This window comes from Stegostoma tigrinum, chromosome 23, assembly GCF_030684315.1.
Source record: "Stegostoma tigrinum isolate sSteTig4 chromosome 23, sSteTig4.hap1, whole genome shotgun sequence".
Taxonomy (NCBI): domain Eukaryota; kingdom Metazoa; phylum Chordata; class Chondrichthyes; order Orectolobiformes; family Stegostomatidae; genus Stegostoma; species Stegostoma tigrinum.
In genome coordinates, this window is record NC_081376.1 from 26,999,410 (window position 1) to 27,026,132 (window position 26,723).

The 26,723-nt window shown below is 40.8% G+C and overlaps 1 protein-coding gene across 27 annotated transcripts in view; it reads left to right on the forward strand.

Annotated features, from left to right (window-relative positions):
- Positions 1 to 26,723, forward strand: part of rbfox1 (RNA binding fox-1 homolog 1) — a 2,011,452-nt gene that overhangs the window by 1,199,279 nt on the left and 785,450 nt on the right. The window contains exon 1 of one of the 27 annotated variants that reach the window (XM_059654029.1): positions 1,863 to 1,960. The exons of 25 other annotated variants lie outside the window; for them this stretch is intronic. Coding sequence is in view for 1 of the 2 variants with exons in the window: in XM_059654011.1 (XP_059509994.1) it covers positions 20,581 to 20,658 (78 nt within the window). In the remaining variant the exon portion in view is untranslated. Of the gene's footprint in view, positions 1 to 1,862; positions 1,961 to 20,561; positions 20,659 to 26,723 lie in introns of those variants that run through there. One more of the 27 variants, XM_059654011.1, reaches the window with a different exon arrangement.

The following is a 26,723-nucleotide window of genomic DNA, read 5'->3' on the forward strand; positions in this document are numbered from 1 at the left end:
ACCCCGTCTCCGCAATAACAACCAAAAGAGAATCCCCCTCATCCTCACGTACCACCCCACCAACCTCTGGATCCAACGCATCATCGACCGACACTTCCGCCATCTGCAATCTGACCACACCACCAAAGACATTTTTCCATCCCCACCCTTGCCTGCCTTACAGAGAGACCACTCTCTCTCCGTGACTCCCTTGTCCGCTCCACACTCCCCTCCAACCCCACCACACCTGGCACTTTCCCCTGCAACCGCAGGAAGTGCTACACCTGCCCCCACACCTCCTCCCTCACCTCCATCCCAAGCCCCAAGAAGACTTTCCACATCAAGCAGATGTTCACCTGCACACCTGCTAATGTGGTATACTGCATCCGCTGCTCCCGTTGTGGCTTCCTCTACATCGGGAAAACCAAGCGGAGGCTTGGGGACCACTTTGCAGAACACCCACTCTCGGTTTGCAATAAACAACTGCACCTCCCAGTCGCGAACCATTTCAACTCCCCCTTCCATTCCTCAGACGACGTGTCCATCCGGGGCCCATGCAGTGCCACAATGATGCCACCTGAAGGTTGCAGGAACAGCAACTCATATTCCGCTTGGGAACCCTGCAGCCCAATGGTATCAACGTGGATTTCACAAGCTTCAAAAATCTCCCCTCCCCCTAATGCATCCCAAAACCAGTCCAGCTTGTCCCCACCTCCGTAACCTGTTCTTCTTCTTCACCTATCCCCTCCTCCCACCTGAAGCCGCACCCCCATGTCCGACCTACTAACCTCATCCCACCCCCTTGACCTGTCTGTCCTCCCTGAACTGACCTGTCTCCTCCCTACCTCCCCACCTACACTCACCTTTACTGGCTCCATCCCCGTCTCTTTAACTTGTCTGTCTCCTTTCCACCTATCTTCTCCTCTATCCATCTTCGATCCGCCTCGCCCTCTCTCCCTATTTATTTCAGAACTCCCTTGCGCTTCCCCAGTTCTGATGAAGGGTCTAGGCCCAAAACGTCAGCTTTTGTGCTCCTATGATGCTGCTTGGCCTGCTGTGTTCATCCAGCTCTACACCTTGTCATCTAGCCTAGGCACTCCATTGTTTACACTGAACACTACTTCGCTGAAACCCTATCCAGAAGTCACCCTAATTCTGAAACCAATTGTCACCCTGACCTCATGGCAGCTGTAAGGGTGGCTATCTGTACCACTGGATATTTAAATCTTAGAGCATGGTCACTGACTGCTCTAAAAAGGAGCATCGCTTGACTTCCCCTGACAACACTGTACCACAGGGGAACGGTGTTTATTTCAGCTATGTTCCACATTTCTGAAGGAGCTAGGATGAGAATTCCTGGAGGGAACTGTGCAACTCTCGATGAACTTAAAACAATAATGAGTGAAATAGCAATCCACTCATTGGAATATCCGGGCCACTGTTCTAACAAAGACTTCCACAACTGAAACATTAGTATTGCTCCAGATTTTGATTGATCTGTTGTGTACTTCCAGAATTTGCTTTTTTTGATATGCCTTTTCAGTGTTCTTAAAAAAAACTTCTGCCTCATCGCTGGCATTTGTGCTGGCTCTGATTTTTTTTTTCCAAGGCTTCGTTCACTCTTGTTTGAATTCTGTGCTGTTGGTCAGAAGATGGCTGTGTAGCTCAATTAATGTTGTGTGGTAGGAGCTGAAAAAAAGATCAGTCTTCTCATGTCAGAAGGGAAGTTATTTACTTCTTACAAACTGACGGAGAGGCACTGCAGGGGCTTCATTTATTTCAGTTCAGAATGTCATTGTCATCTAATGCGGAGTGACTTCTGCATGCATTTTAGTCTCATTCTCATGATCTTTATTATGCAGGATGGCTGCTTAAGTACTAGCTGGGTTAATTTGCTGTGTAGAGAAATAGAAATTTTTATCCTTCTTGTGAGACTAAAACGTGAAGAATTGTTGCTTTTCCCTTGCTTTACTCTGGAATTGTGAGTTTTTGGCACGGAATTTTCACTGTAAAATAATTTGTTTTATTTGTAAGTGCAAACAGTTGTCTTTTCCATAGTGTTCTTTTGTAATACCTGTGTCAATATGGTAATCATTGCACATCCTTGTCTGCTGAGGTAGATGTAGCAGTTAATGTAATTCAGTAGCTCAGCTTTATGGGAAACCTATATACACAATGGGTAAAATCTACCTTGTCGCAGTAAATTTTATAAATACGTTATTTTGGGTTGACTTTAGTAAATCATTAAATGCAAAACAGAGTGGTACCAGCCTTGCACCTGAATAGTCACAATATACCCTTCGTATTTTACGTTATCAATCATGCATCAGTCGCTAAACATAAAAAATATTTTGTTTAATGCGGTATTTTTTTATCCTATCGTTTTTCCATGTTATTTTAGTAATGTACAGTTAACATAATAGGATATATAAAATGTGTTGCTAGGTTACAAAGAGCTTCAGAATTTAAAGAGCTAAGTATTTTTCAAATCTACAAGATTCATGAAAGATGTCAGAGGATGTATGCAGTAAAATAAGAACCATAAATTACTGGTTTAATGTGGAATAAAAAAGCCTGAAGTAAAATATCGTTGCTGTGAGCAAATTCACCCATCAGATACTCCGCATCAAATGCATCAACTAATGACTTTCTCTAAAGATTCTTGGAATTAATTTGTGCTGCCAAAGCAAAAGCAAGAATTTAAAAAAAAATAGAGCACACAGTCTCAGGAAGCGTCAAGTGCAATGAATGATGAAGTACTCTTCATAGCAGCCAATTCCATTCCAGAAATCCCTGTAGTGCAGGAAGCTTTAAAGCTAACGCAGCAAATTCAGCTATCGTGCGGTACAGTATTAATGATTTATGCTCGTTGCACCATTGCTTTTGTTCACTGGCAGAGCCCAGTTCTGCTAATAAAGGAGTTTTGAAAGGGTCCCCGTGTGCAGAGCAGTTTTGCTTAAAGCAGTGATGTTGTCATTATAAATCAGTAGAATTTAGCAGTTTGCAATGTTTCTGCGATTTGTTGGAGGTTTTTTAAATCTACTTCATCGAGACACTGAAATATTTTCATTGTGTTTCTATGAACAATAAATGAAGTGGTGGATGAGACCTATTTTGAATGTTTTAAGGTTGATTGGTTTAACTTAAAGCAGTGCTGGTTGTCCATTTGTTTCTCCTTCACTTTTTTTTCACTTTATCATACGGTTTATGGAGATGAGCAGAGCGATGTTTCATTTGCATAAAGAGATGCAGATATTACCAGATAGTGTTTTTTCTTCCGAAATGAAGAGACAGTAAAATATTGTGTTTTGAGCAGATGTTAGCACGGAAAGAAAAATGAAGATTTATATTTGCTTCTCTGCAAGTGGACACCAACATGAATATTTAATGATGATAGCCCAACACTTTCTTCTGAAAAAAAAAATCAGTTTCTTATAAGAACAGAATTTGCATTTGCACAGTGTCATTGTAATCAACTTTAAATAGTAAGGAAAACAAAAGTTTGTGGTTTACATTCAGTAGAAATAACAGCATGTGAATTGTTTAATGGAATTTCTTAATTTGTTTTTTTAAAAATGTGCTTTAATGCACTTAGTGGACAGAAAATTCTATGATTACACAGGGGCATTGCACATTCTTTTGATAGGTTTGAATAATTAATGAGATTGCTGTCTAACTTCCGATGCCATTAAATCTTAAGCATTTTATTTATTATTATGCTGCCTGTATTTTAGAACCACAAGGAATCTGATCTGCAAGAAAATTATTCCCCCCCCCGCCCAAATCTCCCAACCCCCATACAAGGGTGCTGTAATGTTTTTGACTCTCAGTGAGGATACCAGGCCACAGCACTGGAAATTACAGACTATATGAATGCAAATTGGATTCCTAAAGCGGCCAAGTGTACGTATTCTTTGCTCCTTTGTAAATTGCAACACTGCTGGAAGGTGGCTGCAATTTAACTGTAAACTGTGATTATTTTTCTTGGTGATTTAATGTCCAGACCTCCAACTAGAACTGAAAGACACATGCCAGGAGTCAAAAGGAAATTTCTGGCCATTTCTGCCATAATGCTGGCAGTACAGCTATGGCATGCGCCACCATTTATGGTGCAGAAATTCCAGGATGGCATCAATGCCATCTGTCAATATATGTGCCGTGCAGCATTATTCACTGAGACCTGGCACTGCAGAGATCTCAGCAAAGATGTTGAGTAGTTATTTATCTTGGCTCCTTTCATCCCGTTACATGAACCGTGAGAAAAGCAAGTTTGTTGATTTTGTCATCACTGTGATCAACTTAGACTTGGCGATGAAGGGATCCAAGTCAGTATTCAGTTGCTCAGTAGGATGCTTGGGAGAGGAACTTGATTTGCAATTTTCTCCTCCTTGGAGGTGCCAGATGTTGAGCTAGAAGTTCCTTTTAGGGACCTTCTCGATTTGCCAGAAATTAAAACAATTTCCAAGCAGAAAAATTGGCTGGTTTCTTGGTCACCTGATCTGGTTGGATGGGCCAACTGGGAGCAGGTTTCAACTAAGTGATAACCACTGACAGCCACATCCTGCATCTCCTTAATCTCCTTGCATGATCTCCACCTTGTGAGATCTGAAAGAAAAAGACATATCTTCTTACAGTTGGATGTCTGCTTCAAACTGATCCTTCCGTTGATTGGCCAGCCACTTCTGGTGATGTTAGACTTCAGCATTGAATCCTATGTCTTGCTGAGAAGTTCTGACTGATCAGCTTTGAAACATTTCTCGTAGAGCTCAGTTGGTGAGTTTTCTCATTGGCGGTGGAGATTAAACTGCTATTGAACATGACCGTGCCTTGACTTTAGGCTACTAAAGGGAGAATGTTTGCTTTGTCCTCGGAACTTCATTGAAAACTTAAGTCCCAACTAAGTAACAAAGTAAGTATTTTGGTCACCAAGCATTATCTGATTTTCTCCCATATGTTGTAATTTCTGTGTTAATATTTATTGAGTTTGTGTAGTGTAAGGATTTAATTGGTAATGAAATAAAGCTAAGGATGCCACATAGATTGGGAGATAATCCCTTGCATTTGGGCCTGTGTTTAATATCGATTTTTCAAATTTATGCATTTCCAGTATATAAACACTGATCGAAAACCAACTTGGCATTTTGTCTGTACTAAGTTACCAAGGCCCACGTTATCAGATCAGATGTTTGATTGGAATTTTAGCCATTGTTTAGGCATTTACCTGGTAAAAATGTAGAGGAGGAGCGGGGCCAAAGAAAGGAAGGGTAGAGGATGTGATTGATTTGCTGATTATGTGCTTTGCATCTGTCATCAGCAAGTTGCCAGAGTTGTAGTGAAAAAGCAACTAACTGAGATACTGATTGGCTAAAAATGGATCTGGAGAAGAAGGTGAAGAATGAGCAGAGATGCTATAAATTAAATGGCATAATTCTAAAGGAATTACAGGTTAAGAGCGACCAGGGATTTATGTGCTCAAACTGGTGTAAGTGGCAACCCAGGATGAGACCTAGTTTAAAAAGTTGTCTGCTTGGAATCCTAGACTTTCTAAATTGAAGCACACAGTACAATAGAAAAGGGGTTCTGTTTTATTTTTATAAAACATGGATTTGGTTTGAGTTGGAACGTCATATCATTATCTGGGTATCACACTCAATGAAATGATGTGATGACATGTTGGAGGGCATGGAAGAGTGGTTCCAGAGCTGAGGAGTATGATGGTAGATTGAAGATTGGATTATTTTCCTTCTAGAAGATTATGTTGAGAGGAGGTATGCTAAAGATGTACCAAATCATGAAAGTCTAGATAAAGTTTAAAGACCGTGTCACTTCTTTTTTTGACATGATTATGGACAAAACTGGGTGGGGGGGGGGGAAGATATTCCTTTAAACTAAGGACTATGAAAGGAGTTCTAAAAATACTCTATTATTACTCAGTAAATTTTTGCCTTGTTCACGCATTGGGAGGAAGATGCTGGAGGCTCATTGGCATCATGGCAGTTGTTTAGAGCAGTTTAACCTAGAGACAGCCTATTGATTGGTTTTTCAATAAGGACTTCTGTGCGGTTCAGGAGTCATCAGCATGACAATAGCTCTCTGATTGGCTCCTGGGCAGGCAGACAGCTTGTGCTTGAACAATACAAAGGAAGAAAGCCTCCAGACTTTAAAAGGGCAGTATCTCTCTCTTCTTACAGAGAAGTAAAACAGAATTAGAAGGCAGCTTGCTGTTTTCACTCACTATTTACCAACTAGCTGCTGCTTTTGATCAGTTGCAGAAAGACTGAGCAAATAATGGACCAACCACCTTGCATCCGAAAAGATTTGGAAAGAAGAAGAAAAACCTCGGCGATCAGAGGATGTAAATTGGAATCTCACTGAATCATGGGGACTAGTGCTTTTGAGCTGTGTTCCTCCTTATTTTTCCTCCACCCATGACACCAGTTTTATTTTTGTCAATGTCTGTCTGCATGTGTATGCAGCAGTTTAAGAAGGATTTGAGGTTAAGTTAAAGAATTATAAAGTGATGTGGTGTATATGGACTTCAGTAAGGCATTTGATAAGGTTCCCCATGGTAGGCTCATTCAGGAGGAATGGGATACAGGGGAACTTAGCTGCTTGGATACAGAATTGGCTGGCCAACAGAAGACAGCGAGTGGTAGTAGAAGGAAAATATTCTGCCTGGAAGTCAGTGGTGAGTGGAGTTCCACAGGGCTCTGTCCTTGGGCCTCTACTGTTTGTAATTTTTATTAATGACTTGGATGAGGGGATTGAAGGATGGGTCAGCAAGTTTGCAGACGACACAAAGGTCGGAGGTGTCGTTGACAGTGTAGAGGGCTGTTGTAGGCTGCAGCGGGACATTGACAGGATGCAGAGATGGGCTGAGAGGTGGCAGATGGAGTTCAACCTGGATAAATGCGAGGTGATGCATTTTGGAAGGTCGAATTTGAAAGCTGAGTACAGGATTAAGGATAGGATTCTTGGCAGCGTGGAGGAACAGAGGGATCTTGGTGTGCAGATACATAGATCCCTTAAAATGGCCACCCAAGTGGACAGGGTTGTTAAGAAAGCATATGGTGTTTTGGCTTTCATTAACAGGGGGATTGAGTTTAAGAGTCGTGAGATCTTGTTGCAGCTCTATAAAACTTTGGTTAGACCGCACTTGGAATACTGCATCCAGTTCTGGGCGCCCTATTATAGGAAAGATGTGGATGCTTTGGAGAGGGTTCAGAGGAGGTTTACCAGGATGCTGCCTGGACTGGAGGGCTTATCTTATGAAGAGAGGTTGACTGAGCTCGGTCTCTTTTCATTGGAGAAAAGGACGAGGAGAGGGGACCTAATTGAGGTATACAAGATAATGAGAGGCATAGATAGAGTCGATAGCCAGAGACTATTTCCCAGGGCAGAAATGGCTAGCACGAGGGGTCATAGTTTTAAGCTGGTTGGTGGAAAGTATAGAGGGGATGTCAGAGGCAGGTTCTTTACGCAGAGAGTTGTGAGAGCATGGAATGCGTTGCCAGCAGCAGTTGTGAAAGCAAGGTCATTGGGGTCATTTAAGAGACTGCTGGACATGTATATGGTCACAGAAATTTGAGGGTGCATACATGAGGATCAATGGTCGGCACAACATTGTGGGCTGAAGGGCCTGTTCTGTGCTGTACTGTTCTATGTTCTATGATCATTCATATTTTATCTGTCTGTGATTGGAGTTGATCAACTTGTAATAAGTAGTAGTTTCTTGTTAAGTACAGAAACTGGGTCAATGTTTTCATGAGACCTGAGTTTATCAGATAGGGGGTTTGATTAAATGGTTAACTTATGTGATGAATCTGGAAGTAGGGGCTTCTTGTATCAGTACACATTCCCAAGTGGATTGCTGTCAACTTTGGTGGAGAGGTTGAGAAACAGAGGGCACATTTTCATGGTGATCGGCAAAAGTACCAACAAGAACATAAGCACTCTCTGGCTAAGAATATATTACCTTATGTTCTGGAATGCATTGTCTGAGAGTGTCATGCAGGTGGATTTAATTGTGATTTTCAGAAGGGCATGGGATAAATACCTGTAAGTGAAAACAATGTAAAGTTATGGGGAAAGGGAGTAGATCCAAGAGGTTATGGTGAAGCTGTACAAAACTCTGGTGTGGCCGCACTTGGAGTATTGTGTACAGTTCTGGTCACCGCATTATAAGAAGGATGTGGAAGCTTTAGAAAGGGTGCAGGGGAGATTTACTAGGATGTTGCCTGGTACGGAGGGAAGGTCTTACAAGGAAAGGCTGAGGGACTTGAGTCTGTTTTTATTAGAGAGAAGAAGGTTGAGAGGTGACTTAATTGAAACATATAAATAATCAGAGGTTTAGATAGGGTGGATAGGGAGAGCCTTTTTCCTGGGATGGTGACGGCGAGCACGAGGGGGCATAGCTTTAAATTGAGGGGTGAAAGATATAGGACAGATGTCAGAGGTAGTTCTTTACTCAGAGAGTATTAAGGGAATGGAATGCTTTGCCTGCAACGGTAGTAGATTCGCCAACTGTAGGTACATTTAAGTCGTCATTGGATAAGCATATGGACGTACATGGAATAGTGTAGGTTAGATGGGCTTGAGATTGGTATGACAGGTCGGCACAACGTTGAGGGCCAAAGGGCCTGTACTGTGCTGTAATGTTCTATGTTCTATGTTCTATGTAACCAGCTGAGTTGTTATGGCAAAGGGTTGGTACAGATTTAATGAGTTAAGTGACTATAATTTGTATTGTAACCACTGTGATATAAAGTGTGTGAGATTGACCTCAATGTTACCCAATGCCAATTTATAAAGAATGGATCCAGGGCAGGTGACTTCTGCATTGAGGAAGAAAGTCAGTAACTGTGATCCTTAAATGAAGATGTGTGCCTTCAACTGAACAAAAGATTTTCACTTCCCACTTTATGGCCATGATTCCTCAGTGGTTCTAGCAGGTAAATGAAGGAGAGAAGGGCTGGAAGCATGTGTTGTTCTTGCACTGTTTGTAGGCCAGGATGGAAAACATTGCTGTTCCCAAATATACCTCTACATGATTGAACCCCTCTCCCAACAATATTCATCCACTCTCCAGCACCCTACAATATTACGCTCTGCTGGCATTAGCTTCCTTCCAGGAAGGCTGTCAGTCTGTTGAGTCAGAAATCTGTTGAAACATCGAAAAAATGTCCTGCAGAATATCCAGGGATTCGATTCCCCTGTTGGAAAATCTTCACCCACCCACTCTCTTCTTCGCCTTTTGTAAATGGTTAGGAGTTATAGTTGGTGTCCGTGTTAAATAACCTGCTATTGGATTCAGTGTTGGCCTCAGTTCCTTCGATGTCTCTGACACTGCATGTACGATTTATGACCTACCACTGTGCTCACTGTAGCATTTTCATTTTTTCTGAGAAAATGTGGCATGGATTAACGAGTGGAAGATGGCAAGCATGTACTGTTACTACAGCAAATTCTGGGTCATTGCCGCAGATCTTTGACAACATGGAGATGTTTCACACTGTCAAATGGCATCAATTTTCAGATAGTATTTCAGTGTTAGTGTGATCAAAGATTGCGGTACATATTAAACAGAAATCTTTATTGCGAATATAGTGGCAGTTTTTTTTTGGAAAGCTTACCAGGTTATTTTGATCAATATTGTGTCTGTTTATTTGTATCAGGGTTTACGATTAATTTAGTCATGCCCATTGCCAGTTTCCTTTGACATGGAGTAAATTAAGGCATTGTAGCTATGATTTAGCTCAACAGTTTCACAATATGGGTTTTAAGTAGGATAATTTCATGATCTGGATGCCTCTTTACATATTTGCCATCTCTTCAGGATTGTCGCTACATCATCAGAATTATAGAAACATTCAAAGAAAGTGCAGAAATAGGCCATTTGACCGAATGATCCCACTCCAGCATTCAGCATGACTATAGCTGATCCTGTATCTTTACTGCCATACTCCCATGCTGTCACCCATCACCCCTTTCTTCCTTTAGTTTCTAAAAATGTGTCCAGTTCTTTTTGAAATAAATTCAGTGAGTTTGCCTCCACATCTTTCTGTGCTAGAGAATTCCACTGGCTCAACACTCTTTCTTTGAAGACATTTTTCCTCATTGAGTCCAAAATGGTTTACCACATATCCTGAGACTGTGACTCCTTGTTCTGGGCCAGGGAAATATCATCCCCACATCTCGTCTCCCTAACCTTGTCAGAATTTTATACATTTCAATGAGATTCCCTCTGATTCCTCTAAACTTCAGTGTATACAGACCCGGTTGACCTCATCTCTTGTTGTGAGACAAACCTCACATTGCTGTAATTATTCTTGTGAACCTTCATTGCACTGTTTAAATTTGCAAGTATATAAATCCAAAACCGTATGAGATACTCGAGGTATGATCTCACCAAGGCCCTATACTTGCTGCCACAAGACGACCTTGCATCAGTACTGAGACCCTGTTGCATTTGCTTTCTAACTAGTTGCTGCACTTGCATATTTGCTTTCAATGATGATACAAAGAACACCCAGGTCCCTGTGTACTTGCAAGTTTTCCTAGTCCATACTGAAAACAACCAGTGCTGGAGATCACAGCAGGTCAGTCAGCGTCCATGGAGAGACATCAAGCTCATGTTTCGAGTCTAGATGGCTCTTTATCAGACTGCAAAATGTTAGCTGCTCCCAGTGCATGGATGCAGCATAACCTGCTGGGATCTCCAGCATTTGTTGTTTTCCATACAGATTGCAGCATCTGCTGTAATTTGTTCCTACATTTCCTATTCTATCGCCATTTAAGGAATAGTCTGTCTGTTTCTTTTTTTCTCTACTGAAGTGGGCACTTATCTTTATTACACTGCATTTGTCATGTGTTTGCCCACTCACTCAACTTATCTAAATCACACAGAAGCCTTTGTTTTGTGTCATCTCACTGCTTAGAATTCCACCTAGTTTTATGTTGTCGGCAAACTTGGAAATTTAACATTTGTTCCAAATTGTTGATATGTATTGTGAATTGCTATGATTCGAGCACTGTTTTCTGCAATATGCTACTATTAACTGCTTTCCATTTTGAAAATGACCCATTTATTCCTGCTGTTTCCTATTTGCTAGGCAACTCTCAACCATGCCGGCCTTTTATCACCAATCCCATGCAATTTGACTTTTCATTATGATCTCTTGGGTGGGACTTGATCTGAAGCTTCCTGAAATCTACATCTACTGATTCTGCCTTTATCTGTTCTACAAGTTGTGTCCTCAAAAAAAGTCTCCACTAGGTTGACAAGCACTATTTTCCACTATTTGCCAATATTCAATCCGCTGGAACTGTTCCAGAATCCAAAGAATTTTGGAAGATGATAACCTTTGCATCCACTATTTCTATAGCCACCCCCTTTACTACCCTGGAATATAGATTATCAGGAATGAGGATTTAACACATTTCAGTCCCATTACATTTTCCAGCACTACATTTTACTAATACTAATTTTCTTCAGTTCCTCCTTCTGAAAAGACCTCTGCTTCCCTAGTACATCTGGAAAGAGTTTGTGTCTTGTGTGAGGGTAGAATTAAAGTAGTTAAATGCTCTGCTATTTCCTTGCTCTCCATTATCAATTCTTGTATTTAGACTTCCAAAAAGCAGCATGATCTCTTTATATTAATGAAGCAATGTGCCATTTCAACCAACAGCAGAAATGGCAATGTGAGGAGGAAGTGGAAAGGGATGAAGAGTTTGACATTCTGCCCCTTCTTTAAATGTTCTGCACTTGAAGCTTGCAATCTAATTGCCAAAACATAAGCAAATGTTTCCATTAAAGCACCAGGGAAAGAGGATACATCCTACCTAGCCTGTCAATGAATTGGGTCCTACAAGACTGCCAAACAATCTGGCAATTTCTGTCACTCGACTCCCAGGGAATTAGATACAGACCAGCATTAAACTGCATAAGAAAGAATACAGAACACTTCAGGCTGTCAAAGAAATAAAGGCAAACCTCAAATTAGAACCAAGAGAATGAGATGTGGGCATTGCTGAAAAGTGGTTCTCACCTATGTGGGGAAACTGTTGACTTCACCATCTAAGAAGCGATCTGACGAATAAATAAAAATTGGTTGCATTCTACAATAATGCTAGTTTGTTACTGAATGCAGTGAATAAATAAATACTTTTTTTGGCATAATGCCAGAAAAAGTCAGTTTAAGCCACTTTTAAACTCGAAGAGTTATTGAATATAAGAAGAAAAGGTATGGTTCACAGCTGCTGTTTGATGTAGTACAGGCACAAGGTACCAAAATATAATTGTGGCCAAGGCTATGCCTTGTCATTTGTCCTCTTGATAAATATGAGAGTCCTATTTTAGGGATCTTGGGCATACACTAGACCTTTGCGATGTCTATGCTAGTACTGTAATACCTCCTGAAGGACCCCATAAAGACATTAGGCTGCCATGAGTAAAGCAAGTTTCAGACCTTCAAAATTCTGTAGCGATTCCCACAGTCACCGAGCAAGATAAAGTTCATATTTTTTTCAAAATCTGTGAAGCCAACACTGCTATTGTAATTGTGATTGTGCCTCCCTCCAAATCCTGTAGCCCGATCCAACATCATGTACCTGAAACCTATTGTTGATTGGCTTATTTTGGTCTCTTTTGTCAGATACAAGGCAGGATTGTGTATCTCTGAGACCTGAGGACCTTTCCATTGAGCTTTTTGACTCTCAAAGCTGCAATTCTGTGTCAATAGACTATCCCAGTTTAGTCCCGAACGGTGTCCAAACTGCTGTGAGAAAAAAATGGCTGCAGGCCATCTCCTCATTGCCAGAGAACTGTGTCCTGATCCACGTGAACCATCCAGGAATTCAGATGCCCAGACCTCCAGAAAATCTGACACACGCACTGAAGCAAAATGGGCCATACTCTGTGAATAAAGCACAGGAACATTACAGAAGTTAGGCAGTAGTATTTTTATGGGCTTAATGGACACACCCAGAAAGTACACAGACACATATCCCACAGACAAATATCCTGTTATGTTCGAACAGAAACATTCACCAAGAAAACATAAAATAATCCAAAAGCCAAGTTTATTTTTAGGATATTAACATTCTTGCCTAGTTCATTCATGATTTGGATCTCATTCCAAATAATTAACAATGTTTTTGGTACTAGATTTGTTTCATGAAGGTAATTTTCATCTTGACTAACATATTTCACTGATCTGCTCTACCAGATTTCTGCTCATCTATCAGAAATATCCTCCAATGTTTGTTTCAACAGTTTGAGGGATCAAGCATATTCTGCTTTCAAATGTTGAAGCACAACCATTGCAAAGGATTACATAGAAAATGCAGCAGTCCTACTCAGTGTTGTCTCATTATATTTATCAATGCTTGCCAGTACTGCAGACACCGTTTTAATATGGATAGATCTGGAGCAGGTGTGTTTGGGGATGGTGAGAAATTCCCGAAAAAGTCCTCAACGTGAGGGCCAAGTCCCTTTTTAGGTTTAATAACAGGCTGCCCTCTTGATTGCCTGCAGAATTTTATTACCCATAACAGCTTCCCAATTTCCAACACATTTTCTGACTGTTCTTGAAGCTGTGCTGCACGATTCTGCTACAGTGCTGATATTTTCAATTAAGCACTTCTGGATTGCAAGATTAAGGCACAGGGCTGGGCTTCCTGATGTTTCCATATAGGTCATGGTCGGGGAGTTGAGGGTCAGCAGTTAGCTGCTGTTCGATAAGATTTTAAAAAGTGACAACAAGTCAAGTTTGGGCAAAGCCGGCTGACAAAAATTATGACATTGGTTGAACCTGGTTGCAATGCTCAAGAGTTTCAGTGACTTGACAAGCAGAAGCAGTGTGTACAGCTCCTCACCCCATCCTTAAAGCACCACAGTACTGTCATCGCACCTATAATCAACAAATCCCTGCCCTCCATCACATCATATAATCAGAAAGTTACTATGGAATCATTACTTGAAGGAAGACAAGCAATTCCTTTTTTCTTTTCACACCCACACCGTTTTCTGCCTGTATATAATCCCCAGCACTTAGACTCCCCATGGTTAAACTGGGTCACTAATATTAGTCATTTGCCACTCCCGTTGCTCTCAATACTGTCAATAACACTGTGGACATTATAGACAGACTCATCTGTTCAGCATCTCAGTCTGTCTAAAACTACTACTGCCAACAGTCCAGGTGTGAGTGACAACTTTCTTCGCTAAAACAGAACTTCACTGGTACAAGTAATAGCACAGCTACCTACCCCTTACTTAAATCAAAAGTTACATTTTTTTTTACCTTTTTGTGAGCCAGCACAGCTGATGTCCTCTGTTCGCTGCTGATTCAGGGTGTTTTGAATGTCAGGTTTATGTTTCAGTAGTTTACTCATTTTAATATCCAGCAGATATTAAAGGGGAAGGCGAGTGCCCAGTGGCTGGACTGTTAATCCAGAGAGCCAGATCATATTCTGGGGACCCGGGTTCGAATTAGTGCAGGCTACTTATAAGATGGAAAAGAAGTGGGTTGGGGGAGGGAATGGGTGGTGGAGTGGGCACATCCTTTGGGGGGGGGGGGGGGCGGCAAGGAGTTTCCTGTATGCTGCGGAAGCAATTTCCCTAGAGTGTTTGTTTCTGCACTGTATGGCTGTCATCTCCACGCCTCTTTCCCGTAATAAAAATAAATCAAAAGATGCTTACAAACTTTAAGTAAAAATAATAAATCTGAGGGGAAATAATGCATCCTCACCCCTGCAATACCCACCAATCACATAAAACCTGAAGCGAACTGGCAGATACCATGTGCTCCCTGTTCAAGTAGGCCTTGTGTTGATGTGTCACAGAAGAGAAGCAGGCACTTGAGTGCAATGACCCCCATTCACAGCCGATTACCTGGATCTGGTAATAATGCCATCAGCAGCAGACCCACAAGGAAGTCCAATAGACAATAGGTGCAGGAGTAGACCATTCGGCCCTTCGAGCCAGCATCACCATTCATTATGATCATGGCTGATCATCCACAATCAGTATCCTGTTCCTGCCTTATTCCCATAACCCTTGATTCCACTATCTTTAAGAGCTCTATCCATCTCTTTGTTGAAAGTATCCAGAGACTTGGCCTCCACTGCCTTCTGGGGCAGAGCATTCCATATATCCACCACTCTCTGGGTGAAGAAGTTTTTCCTCAACTCTGTTCTAAATGGCCTACCCCTTATTTTTAAACTGTGTCCTCTGGTTCTGGACTCACCCATCAGCGGAAACATGCTTCCTGCCTCCAGAGTGTCCAATCCCTTAATAATCTTATTCAATCAGATCCCCTCTCATCCTTCTAAACTCAACTGTATACAAGCAGAGTCGCTCCAATCTTTCAACATATGATAGTCCCGCCTTTCTGGGAATTGACTTCCTGAATCTACGCTGCACTCCTTCAATAGCAAGAATGTCCTTCCTCAAATTTGGAGACCAAAACTGCACACAATACTCCAGGTGCGGTCTCACCAGGGCCCTGTACAGCTGCAGAAGGACCTCTTTGCTCCTATACTCAATTCCTCTTGTTATAAAGGCCTGCATGCCATTAGCTTTCTTCACTGCCTGCTGTACCTGCATGCTTGCTTTCATTGACTGATGTACAAGAACACCTAGATCTCGTTGAACTTCCCCTTTACCTAACTTGACTCAATTTAGATAGTAATCTGCCTTCCTGTTCTGGCCACCAAAGTGGATAACCTCACATTTATCCATATTAAACTGCAACTGCCATGCATCTGTCCACTCACCTAGCCTGTCCAAGTCACCCTGCATTCTCATAATATCCTCCTCACATTTCACACTGCCACCCAGCTTTGTGTCATCAGCAAATTTGCTAATATTACTTTTAATGCCTTCATCTATTACATTAATGTATATTGTAAATAGCTGCGGTCCCAGCACCGAACTTTGTGGAACCCCACTGGTCACCGCCTGCCATTCTGAAAGAGACCCGTTTATCACTACTCTTTGCAAGTCCAGGTTACAGCTTCAAAGCTTGCGGAGTTGAATGAAGAATTACAAGCAGACACCCTGCTTTGATGTGTCATCAGCTCTCGTATATGTGTAACTGTGTGTGTGGTACTCAAGTCTCTCCCTCTGTGAGGGTACATCCTTCAGGAGAGCTACCTTCCAAGATGCTCCCTTCACCCTGGCTAGCTGCACTTCCACATCTGACCCCCAGGACCTGCCTGAGCTCAGTGACTTTGATCTTTGTCATGCCACTGCTTGCAGTCCCACCAATTGCCACTAGTGGGCACTGTTTCTGCCAAGGCTGTTGTTGAGCTGCCACTGTTAGAGGTGGCACTTCATCCCACTTGAGTGAGTTAGTGCGACCCACACCTCTGTGCCTGAAGGCTGCAGTATGGGCTTCTCCTGAGTGTGTCAGCTCAATCTCAGGGTGTCATGGAGCAAGTTCACAGGCAGTTATAGGCCTCTCGCTGCTCTGTTAAGAAGGACAAGAGAACATAAACGTCAGGCTCCCAGCAATGAGACCACAACAACTAGCCTCACAGAAGCATATGTATGTGGTTTTGGAAGCCATAGTAAATTCTTCCATCACTGGCGGCAGTTTGCAATCAGTGTCTATGGTGTCATCTTGTACAGAATCAACAATCTACAAGTTACTTAGGAAATTGAGGCCACCTCCAGAAACTTGGCAGTTGGATCCCCACAATAGGAGATCCCTATCCCACCTCGACTCTGGCCAGTACCCTCCATATTGCCAGAAACAGTTGTGCCAGGATACCCTGGCAGCACCTGAGCTACTGCAGTCCGCAGCCTGCACGCCATGACCCACTATAATAAAGGGCCATGAGCATTGTGAGAGTGTCTTCAGGGAGAAAACAGCCTTCTATCAACTCTACTCTCACCACCAGGATAGCACCATTCAGAGTAAGACCTCTATCTTAAAGCAGGATGTAAATGAGGGAACCATACTGATTCCTGACACTTCTGGCTGCAAGGCACTGATATTCTCCCTGTGCCTCCTGGTTTTCCTCATTTGATGGTTGCTGCTGCTGCTGTCATTTTATGCATACAGGTTTCTCTGCAATGCAGTATAATGTAGTAGGCAGAATGCCTTACCTTATTTGGGATATATTTCAGGAGGGCTCCTCAGTGTCCCAGACACCAAAAGCTTTGCCCCAGCAGTTGGTCTTAGTGCATTCTAAGGATCTTGGATGTTTGCAGGCTTCAGTAGTACCTGTGCTGCCTAGTGCTGCATTAGGCCCACTACATACGTTAACAGCAGATTTCTTCAGATGAATGTTTTGGCTCAAAGGAACCAAACTGTTGTCTTCTATCCCTCTCAGATTTGGATACTGTGGAATTGATGGACTGTAGATTACACAGATTTTATCCATCAGTGTTCTTGTGTCAGGCCTCTTGTTTTATCCTTTTCTGTTGGTGAATGTTGCTGGTTTGTCAATCATGCCTTGCACTTGAGAGAAGTTGCCACTGCTGAAAAAGTGCAAGCTTTGTCCTGTTGATTGCTTCGGTCTGTAGAACAGATGATAGACATAGAAAGGGTGCTTTGGTGGTCAACTTCATGCTGCTGTGCTTTGCTGTCAGTGTCCCTACAACAGCCTGAAAGAATCCATTGACTAACAAAATTCGAGGCTATTTTGACTGAGGGCTGACTTATCTTTTTTCTTCACTTATGGGATGTTTGAGACGCTGGTTGGGCCAGCATTTATTACTGATCACTAATTGCCCTTGAGAATGTTGTGGTGAGCTGCCTCCTTGTGAGCACTGTAGTCCGTTTGCTTTACCTAGACCCACAATGTCATGAGGGAGGGAGTTACACCATTTGGATCCAGTGACAGTGAAGGAACAGTGATGTATTTCCAAGTCAGGATGGTGAGTGGCTCACTGGACAACTTGAAGGTGATGGGTGTTTCCCATATATCTGCTGTCCTTGCCCTGCTGGATTCTGGTGGCCGTGCATTTGGGAGGGGCTCTCTAAGAAGTATTGGTGTATTCCTGCTGTGCAACTTGCAGATGCTGCTGAGCATAAGTAGAGGAAAGTGTGGATGTTTATGGATGTGGGCTGCTTAATGGAGTCCAGCTTGTTGAATGTTGTTGGAGCTGTGCTCATCCAGTAGATTACCGATCCTGTTGAACAAGATTGTGCTGCAGCCTGCCTGCCATGATTTTCATTTAAGTTATGTGAAATTGACTCTCGGCTTGCAGTTCTGGGTATTTGAATGGCTTCCTGCACACTGATGTTCCTGCTTTCTTCTCTGATGTTCAGCTGCTGATGGTGGGGCTCACTGAGGCCTTCTGTGTCTTTGTCAAATAAATTAATGATCTTTGACTGTCAATAATCTTTGTAAAATAGCTTTATCTTTGCCTTTATAAAAAGATGTATTATTCATTTTGCACAACAGTAAACTTATAAACAAAAGTGCAGATAAAAATTAATACAAGAACTGCAGACTCACTATGACCATTTCATTTCAAATGTTATTCATTATAAGGCAGTTGGAACATACTTTGTATATCATATTAATATTAATATATTTTATTCTTAAAGCTCAGATTAATAAGATTGATGTTTCATACTAATGGAGGTGAAGTATTTGTAGGTGTCCAAGCTCTAAATGTACAGGTGTACATGAAATGGACATTGAGTGTCAGAGATACTGTCAAGCCAAACTAAGAATAATATGTAGCAACTCCTGACTTAAGCTCTCACATGGAAGAACACATTTTTCCTTGAAAATGTATGCCAAAATAAATGTAAGTGGAGATGACGAACAAATGCAATAAGTATACCCGTCACCCCACAGTCGAATGGTTAAATTATGCAGACACTTTGGCTTCTCTCATGTATTTTATGCTTAAATACAGCTCAAACCTTCATTTGGGAACTCTGGCAGGGGGTAAATGAAATCTCTCTGTCTTTTGCAGAAACAGCAGAACATTGCAGTTTGGCACAGCATGATGTTTAAGAAAACATATTCTGTTTTAGTTTCAGGAGGTGGATCCATATAGAATGTGATGAGTATGTTTGTCGGTCGCATATTAGATTACAGTGACCTGCTTTACTGTTCAATCGGAATTGTCTGAATATGCCTTTTACGTCAAAAAGTAATAAACAGAACACTGGTTTGTCTTTCATCAGCTTGTAAATAGAAATACAGAATATGTAGAAAAGACAGGTGCTTGATCCATGGGGACAATATTTACCAGCAACACAGAATTATTTAGTGAGATATACAAAAGGGTCTTAAACTAACAATATTCTTTTGTTTCTCTGCCTTTCCTGTTGAGATATTGGTGAGCCTTTTGTGTGTATTGTGTGCACAAAGCATAAGAGAGGAGACAACTGGTCTATTGTTGCCCTCGTGCATGTACAGATTTAATGCGCTATTAAACAAACTATTCTGCAGAAAGAAGTGTGGTCTAGAATCTGCAATAAACCAGACGTAAATTAATCTTGGACAGTTCATAGCAGCTCTTCTCGTGAAGCTATTCCTGAAAAATTGCTTTGGTGGAGAAACACAAGCATTTACTAATGGGGCGCCGAGGGCTTTGCAGTTGCAAAACAATTTCTCTTTAAGTTATTTCTTGTTTAATTCTTTACTCTGTTTTATAGTCAAGGTAAAAGGTAAAGTCACCATAGTCCTGTGGGACCAGAGGGCTGCTCTTTCATTAGAGAAAAATAACCAATGGTGATTTAACCTGAGGGCACCATACCTCAGGCAAGAGGGGAGGTTGAGAAGTTGCTAACTGTTAATCTTAGCCAGTGCAGGAATCAAACCTACCCTGTTGGCCTCTCCCTGCATCGCAAACCAGCCAGTCCAGAAAGCTAACATAGAACACCTATGATTTCTTCCACATGGAATAGCTGGATTAGATATTTAACAACAGGGATGTGGAACCACAGTAGATCTTAACTATTTTGACTCATTATTGTATGTTTCACCAGGGTCAAGGTGAACCACTTGGCGGGTAGGTGGATGGAAGTGTTTGGGCCCAAGTCCACTGCAGCCACAGTACCATGGGGTCAGTCTGCAGCAGTGATCTAGTGAGGACAAGGTCAGGTTGAGGGGGAGGCCCAGGCTAACGTGAGGCCCGGAGGATTTCCTGGTCCTTGAGGGAACTTGCAAATTCTGTTCCTGAGTTTCCTGGTTCATGATCCATCTCCTGACGGATAAGCTTTACTGCTTCCCAGATCTAGCATCTGACTGAAATAGAAACTCTGGTCCTTGTGACAACATAGGGCGCAGATCTGCACAGTGAAGGTGAACTTGCCATTGTTCAGAAAACAAAAAAGCAGGTAAATGTTTCTTCTCATTTCTTTTGCCCACAGAGGGATGTTGCAACTGGGGACCGGTGTTTCAGACACTTTCTCAATCTTATGAATGTATTCTTAGGATTTGTTTTAGGCATAGAGACAAATGGATCTGAATTTTTACAGCTGGTGCAGTTAATGTATCTATCATTTCAAAGCAAAATGAACTTCCAAATTAGATTGATAAGTAATGGATCATGCACTTTATTTCTCCAACAGTTCTCATCCCTACTTCTGTTCCACTCTCCCCATAATCCAACTGCTAGTTGGTTACATGGGTAAATTTATTTTTGGATTCAAAACTTCTGATCCAGATGGAAACTGCTCCTCTGTGTGGTCCAAACTGAACATGGTGAGTAGTAGACAATCTCAAATGCCTGGAATTTGGCAAAAAACAGGAAATGAGTGGTCTGTAAATTGAGTATTGGACTATGCCATAGTCACTGGCCACTTATTAGTGGAACAGCCTTCAGCTATGTTCCGATAATTTAAGCATTTTCTTTTCTCTGAGAGCAGCTGTTAAAGTCAGCATTCCCCTTTGCATCATCCCAAAAGGAAAGAGGATTCAAGGAAAAAGCTAATTACCCATAATACATTGGATATTAACTGAAACTCTGCAGTGAAACATGAATCAGGAAAGATGAGATAAATAACAAACGTATAAATTACAAAAGAATTTCCACACATTAATACTTGACACAGAAATTCTTTACTGGTGTCCTTGTCTGAATGGCCAATATAGACGTCAGTAATGATTAACCATAGCAAAGATGATTAAAACTTGGAAGCATTGTCAGATTTCCAATTCAAAATTATTTTGCTGTCCAAAGTTTTAGATTTAAAACCTGGACCAGCAAGTAAATTTTCTTAATGTGCTATTAAATATAATAACTATAAAATAATGACATTGAATTTTCATTGTCTGTTGAATATGAAATGAAGTATTCATTTATTTAGCTTTTACTGGGATTGATTTAAATCTTTTTAGATGCCAACATTTAAATTGGAGGAAGTAAACTTTATTTAGCTTTCTGGGTTGAATTTGCAAAATATGTGCTTGAAAATGTGCTGAAGATTTGAAATAGTTATCTCATATTTTAGCTTCATTGCAATTTAAAAAAAAACACCAATTCAATGGCGTTATTTACTAATGTTCATCAAAATATCTCAGTATCTTTACACAGAATGTTAAATGAAAACTTCTCAAATTTAGTAAAGGCATTCGTGGTCTATCACTTAGTTACCTCTAAGTGTGTGTCTCTACATAGATTAAATAACTGATTTGATGCAAATATTTTGCTTGCAGTGTGTCATGATTAAAACACAGAAGGCCATTATTTTTGTGGCTTTTAGTTCTAGTGGATTTTTACTCTTAGCCTTATCAAATGGCAAGGTTGACAGTTTGGGATAGATAAAAGAGAGAATGAAGGATGTTTATTGCATTTTAATTGTTGTATTTTAATATGTCCAAAATATCTACTTAGATTTATGGTTTTCAGCAAACATTTCACAAGCTTATTTTTAACTAACCTGAAGGACTTCCACGCAGATAGTTAATTCTTGAGGGAATACATCATGTGCCGGGTGTAAAATCTTGATTGTGCATGACAATTTAGTTAAAAATGAAATGCATGAGAATTCTACCATCAAATTAAAATCCTTTAAATTGAAACATTTCATGGTGTTTTAACTTGAACGAGTTTCGCTGTCCAGGTTCTATACATGTCTGAACTTATCCAGTTCTTTGATAGTTGACGACATGCCACCCAATGATAGTCTTCAAACCAAAAAAGTCAGTAGCCAAGGAATCATTGGAAGTCATACTCAAGTCTCCAAAACAGAAAACTGTGAAGCATAACAATTTCTTTCATATTCTTCCGTTAGTAAGTAATTATCCTGCAGCAACAGCAATTCTGCAACATGCTAATACAATCTTATTTCCTGATTACTCGGCCATTTGCCTTTCTTATCTACAGCTCAATTCTGAATACATCTTTCACTATGGTTTCGAGAGTTCTGTCTGCTGACAACTGAGTCAGATCAAATTGACCCCCCAAAAAATCCCTGTAAAATTATTCTTGCCACCAGCCACAGTACCTCCCTGAAAGTTTTCCTGTGTCTTGAGTAAATGAGCACTGTTTAATCAAAGAAGTAAGAAGTGTTTGCAGATTGTGTTAACCATCCTTCTGCTACTGATTCTTTGATCTTATCGTAGACTTATCATAGAATCCCTCCAGCATGGGAATAGGCTCTTCGTCCCAACAGGTCCACACTGACCCTCAGAGCGTCCCATTCCCCTATAACCCACCTAATCGACACACTCTTGAACACTATGGGCAATTTAGCATGGCTAGTCCACCTAGTCTGCACATCTTTGGACTGTGGGAGGAAACTGGAGCGCCTGGAGGAAACCACGCAGACACTGGGCGAATGTGCAGACTCCACACAGACAGTTGCCTGAGGGTGGGATTCAAAAGTTATCTGGGTCTCTGGATTAATATTCCAGCAATATTGCAACTAGGCCGTCAATCTGCATTGTGCAGGGTGTTCCAGGAATGACCAAGAGACCATGCAACACATGTAGTCATGAAATTGATCTACATCAGCGTCACAAAGCATGACTGTTGACAGCTGGCAGTTAGCTTTTCATTATGTTCGATCTTGTTTCTATTGAGGTTCAGAGAACAGTACTTTAAACTGTTGACGGAAACTGTTTTCCTCATCTCCCTCTCAATTTTGTGTGGTTTGAAATGAAAACACCTGGCAATATGTTGTAAGGCAATGGAAAATAAACTGGCATGGAGAAAAGATCAGCTGTTGGCTTGCCAAGAACCTATTTGTCTAGCTTTGTGGAAGGGTCACTCAACGTTAGCTCTGATTTGTCTCCACAGATGCTGCCAAACCTGCTGAGCAGTTCCAGCACTTTTTGTTTCTGTTTCACAGCATCCGCAGTTCAGTTGGTTTTTATTTGGAATTGCCTATTTTCCACCCCTGAGCATAGAGAAATGCCACTTCCACCCCCCACAACCCAGTTAAAAATAATAGCATTGCAAGGGAGCAGCATTCATTCACTGAGGCCACTTTCTGTTATGTGTGATCAGAAATCAATTACAGCCAGCCTTTAATGATGGCTTCGACATAATGTTAAATTATTGGCAATTGTATCAAATCTTCACTGTAATTAGTATCTAGATAAGTAATTAAACGGCACAGTCCTATTATTGGGATCAAATAGCACGCTATCTTTCTTCAGGTGTTACAAGGCAAATTGTTACTTTTCAGAGAGTTGTGAATAATTTATCCCTTCTGGATCTAATTCCTTTCATAGCTGACGGTACATTAGTAAATTGGAAGATAGTGATGGATGTGAAAGCTCAATGCCTGGAATTCAGATTACGTGTTTCATATCTGTTTTAAAAATCAGTACTTAATTGGTCTTGTAATTGCACCAGTTCAGAAATTCCATTTCCATTTTGGTTCTTCTGGCTTTGCAGCTGCTGTTTGTCTCTACCTAGAATTCTTCAAGGACTTTTTTTTTTCCTCGCTTGTATTTGCTGACATAAGATTTTCTACTCATTTCTTTAATTTACAAGCTTGTGCTAAGTAACTGGCCTGTCTCTGTGACGTGAGAGAACTCCGGACACAACCTTTCTGTCCCACTTCCCCCCCACCCGCCCATTAACCTTCACTCTGTGAGTGCCTGAGAAAGGTTCTGGTACAATGCTGTTGTCACATGGAGTGCTGCTGCATCCCTACATATTTGCCAGGATCTTGACGACAGCCCTGTATCTCACTAGAGTTATTCAGGTAACGCAATGTTGCTTCCAACAAGAAAGTTAACGCCAGTGCACTTAGACTAATAATTGGAATTTTTATGGTTGAGAAGACAAACACTTTTAATACAGGCAAAACCCCTCATGATGTCAATGGAAGACAGTGGGAAATCAAAGAGATGGATCACCCTAATCTATGTATTGACATCTCTCATGGCTGAATAAATGGTGTAGTTGAGCTATATTCGCTGGTATTGATCTGGCCGCTGCTTAACATTCATGCCTTCACTTCTTGAGGTTGACCACGGGGCAGGGGATTTGCCATCCATCCCCAGCTTACAAAGGGACTCAGCACTCCCATAACAGAATAGTAGGCAAAGTAACTTATCATGATATGGCTTACAGTTAAGTGGTGTAGTGTAGGGAATAGGAGAAACATTGAAAAATCCATAGCAGCTCTTATGGGGACCTTTGACAGTAGCAGAATTGTGTTTTAAACATTATTGGAAATTCGAAATCCATATGGCATCTTGGCTGTGCTGCTTTATAGATCACTGTTAATTGTCAATGAGGTGCATTTCCTATTTTGTATTGCAAGAGACATTTCTTTCACAAGGCAGGATAATTGTGAGTTAAACTTTGCCCAGACTCTGATTTGTGATGATATTTTAGAATAGAATTTGAATTGAAATGATCTGGAGTGTTAGTTTAGGATATTAGCACTGACATGTTCTAGCCTTTACCTTAAAGAAAATTAGCTTTTGGTCTCAGATTCCAATGAATATGTATGTACAGAAGAGGAAGTCTTTTCATACTTGAATTAATCTAAAGAGCATAATGTGCAATTATTAACTTGTGCTTCCTAATGGTTATTAACTGATTCAGTTATAAATAGCATTATTTTGGAAAGAAAGAACAAGATTGCAATTATTTACAGGAAAGAAGATCTCAATACTGTTGTAATATGTAATAACTGACTACAAATGTAGGCAAAGCAACGACTTAAACAGCAGGTAAAACTGTTGAGTCAGTTGCAGTGTTTTTAAATGATCAGTGCCTGAATAATGTAGATCAAAACTGGAGTTATTTCTGTTTACTTATGCTGTTGCTGAAGTATTTCTGATCAGCTTGAAGGCAGCTATGGTGTTTGCATATTGGACTATGTAACCCACAGCAAAATCTTCCTGACTTAGAGTGATAGGAGTGCTTAATATTCCAATACTGCTCACAATCTCCTTCATTTAAACCTTTGCTTGATGCGAGACAGAGGTGTGTAGTGCAGAAATGTATTGATCAATGGAAAGCTATTATTAATTTTGAAAGCTTGGCCCACTTCCTGGCATCAGTGCGTGGAAGCTGTTTTTCATGCCGGAGAGAACACGAACAAAGTTTAACTTGTTCCATATGTATTTCACTTTTTGGGTGAAGGCCATCATGTTTGTGTCCAACCACTCTGCTGCCATTCTAGTCAGTAAATGATTTCCCCAAATCACACCTTCTGAGCTCTGCTGATTGATGCTGAAATTGCTTTTGAAAGTTCTCATAAGTTCCTTTTATAGATTAAGTGCTAGGGTACGAAAAATAACTGCGCACAGCTGAATCTGGTGAATGTAATCAGGTTTAATGGACTTGGGAGCTCGTTGGGAATTAAATAACTATTGATTTGTTGGAATGTTACTGTCATTACAAAATGCCAGTATACAGACATTATCCAACAGATTGAATTGATGTAGTGGCTTTTAAATTTCAGAAGCCCAAGCCTAACACAGTGGCAACACTATTTTCCTGTCTGGTAGAAATTATTCAAATATATTTTGGAAAAGCTGAATCCATCCACTAAGAGAGCTCTTGGTTTATATATTTATAAAATAAGCCAATTTCAGAAACAGAAACTTGTGTTTGAGCTTTCTAAATTATAGCTACGAAATAAAAGCTAATAACCAAAAACCAAAATTGTAATAGGTCTTAATTTATTAAAGGGATATTATCCCCTTGTCAATCTGCATGGCACCTTCGGTGTAAACTACAAAACATATCTGACATTCTTCTCACCATTCAAATCTATTCTCTCTAATTAGTCCGGAATATAGATTTGGAACTTTGAAACTTGTTTGGCCACAAGCCAGTCATTTATAAAACTTTATTCTGGAGACTCACAGGTCTCAGTCACATTATACACAATAATGGAGTGCTCACTAATTGTGAATTCTACACAGGCTGTAAATTTGAACCCAAGCTGTGAACTCCCTCAATTATCTGAAATTTATGGAACAGATGAGAAGTCTTAAAACTATCAAATAATATTGTGGAAGAGAGTTTTTCAAGCCTCAACTTTCAATAATTTGGGTATTTACCTAAAGAGAGTTACCCTATCTTTTTCAGAAGTCATTGTAATTTCACCTTAATTGTCTGCTGGTGTTGGATATTAGTTGGCGATTCAGTTGTGACTTTTTAAATAGATACAGGCTGATAAATCTTTAGTTACGCTGCAGCCCGACTCTCCTGATCTGTAGGCATGCTGTGTGGACCTTTTGTGATTGATGGACACGGTAGGGCCTGAGTTCATCATCAACCCTGGAAATGATGTTTTAATTTAACATTGATAAGGTTCTTTTGTAGTTTTGTTGTCATTCTGACTTTGTTA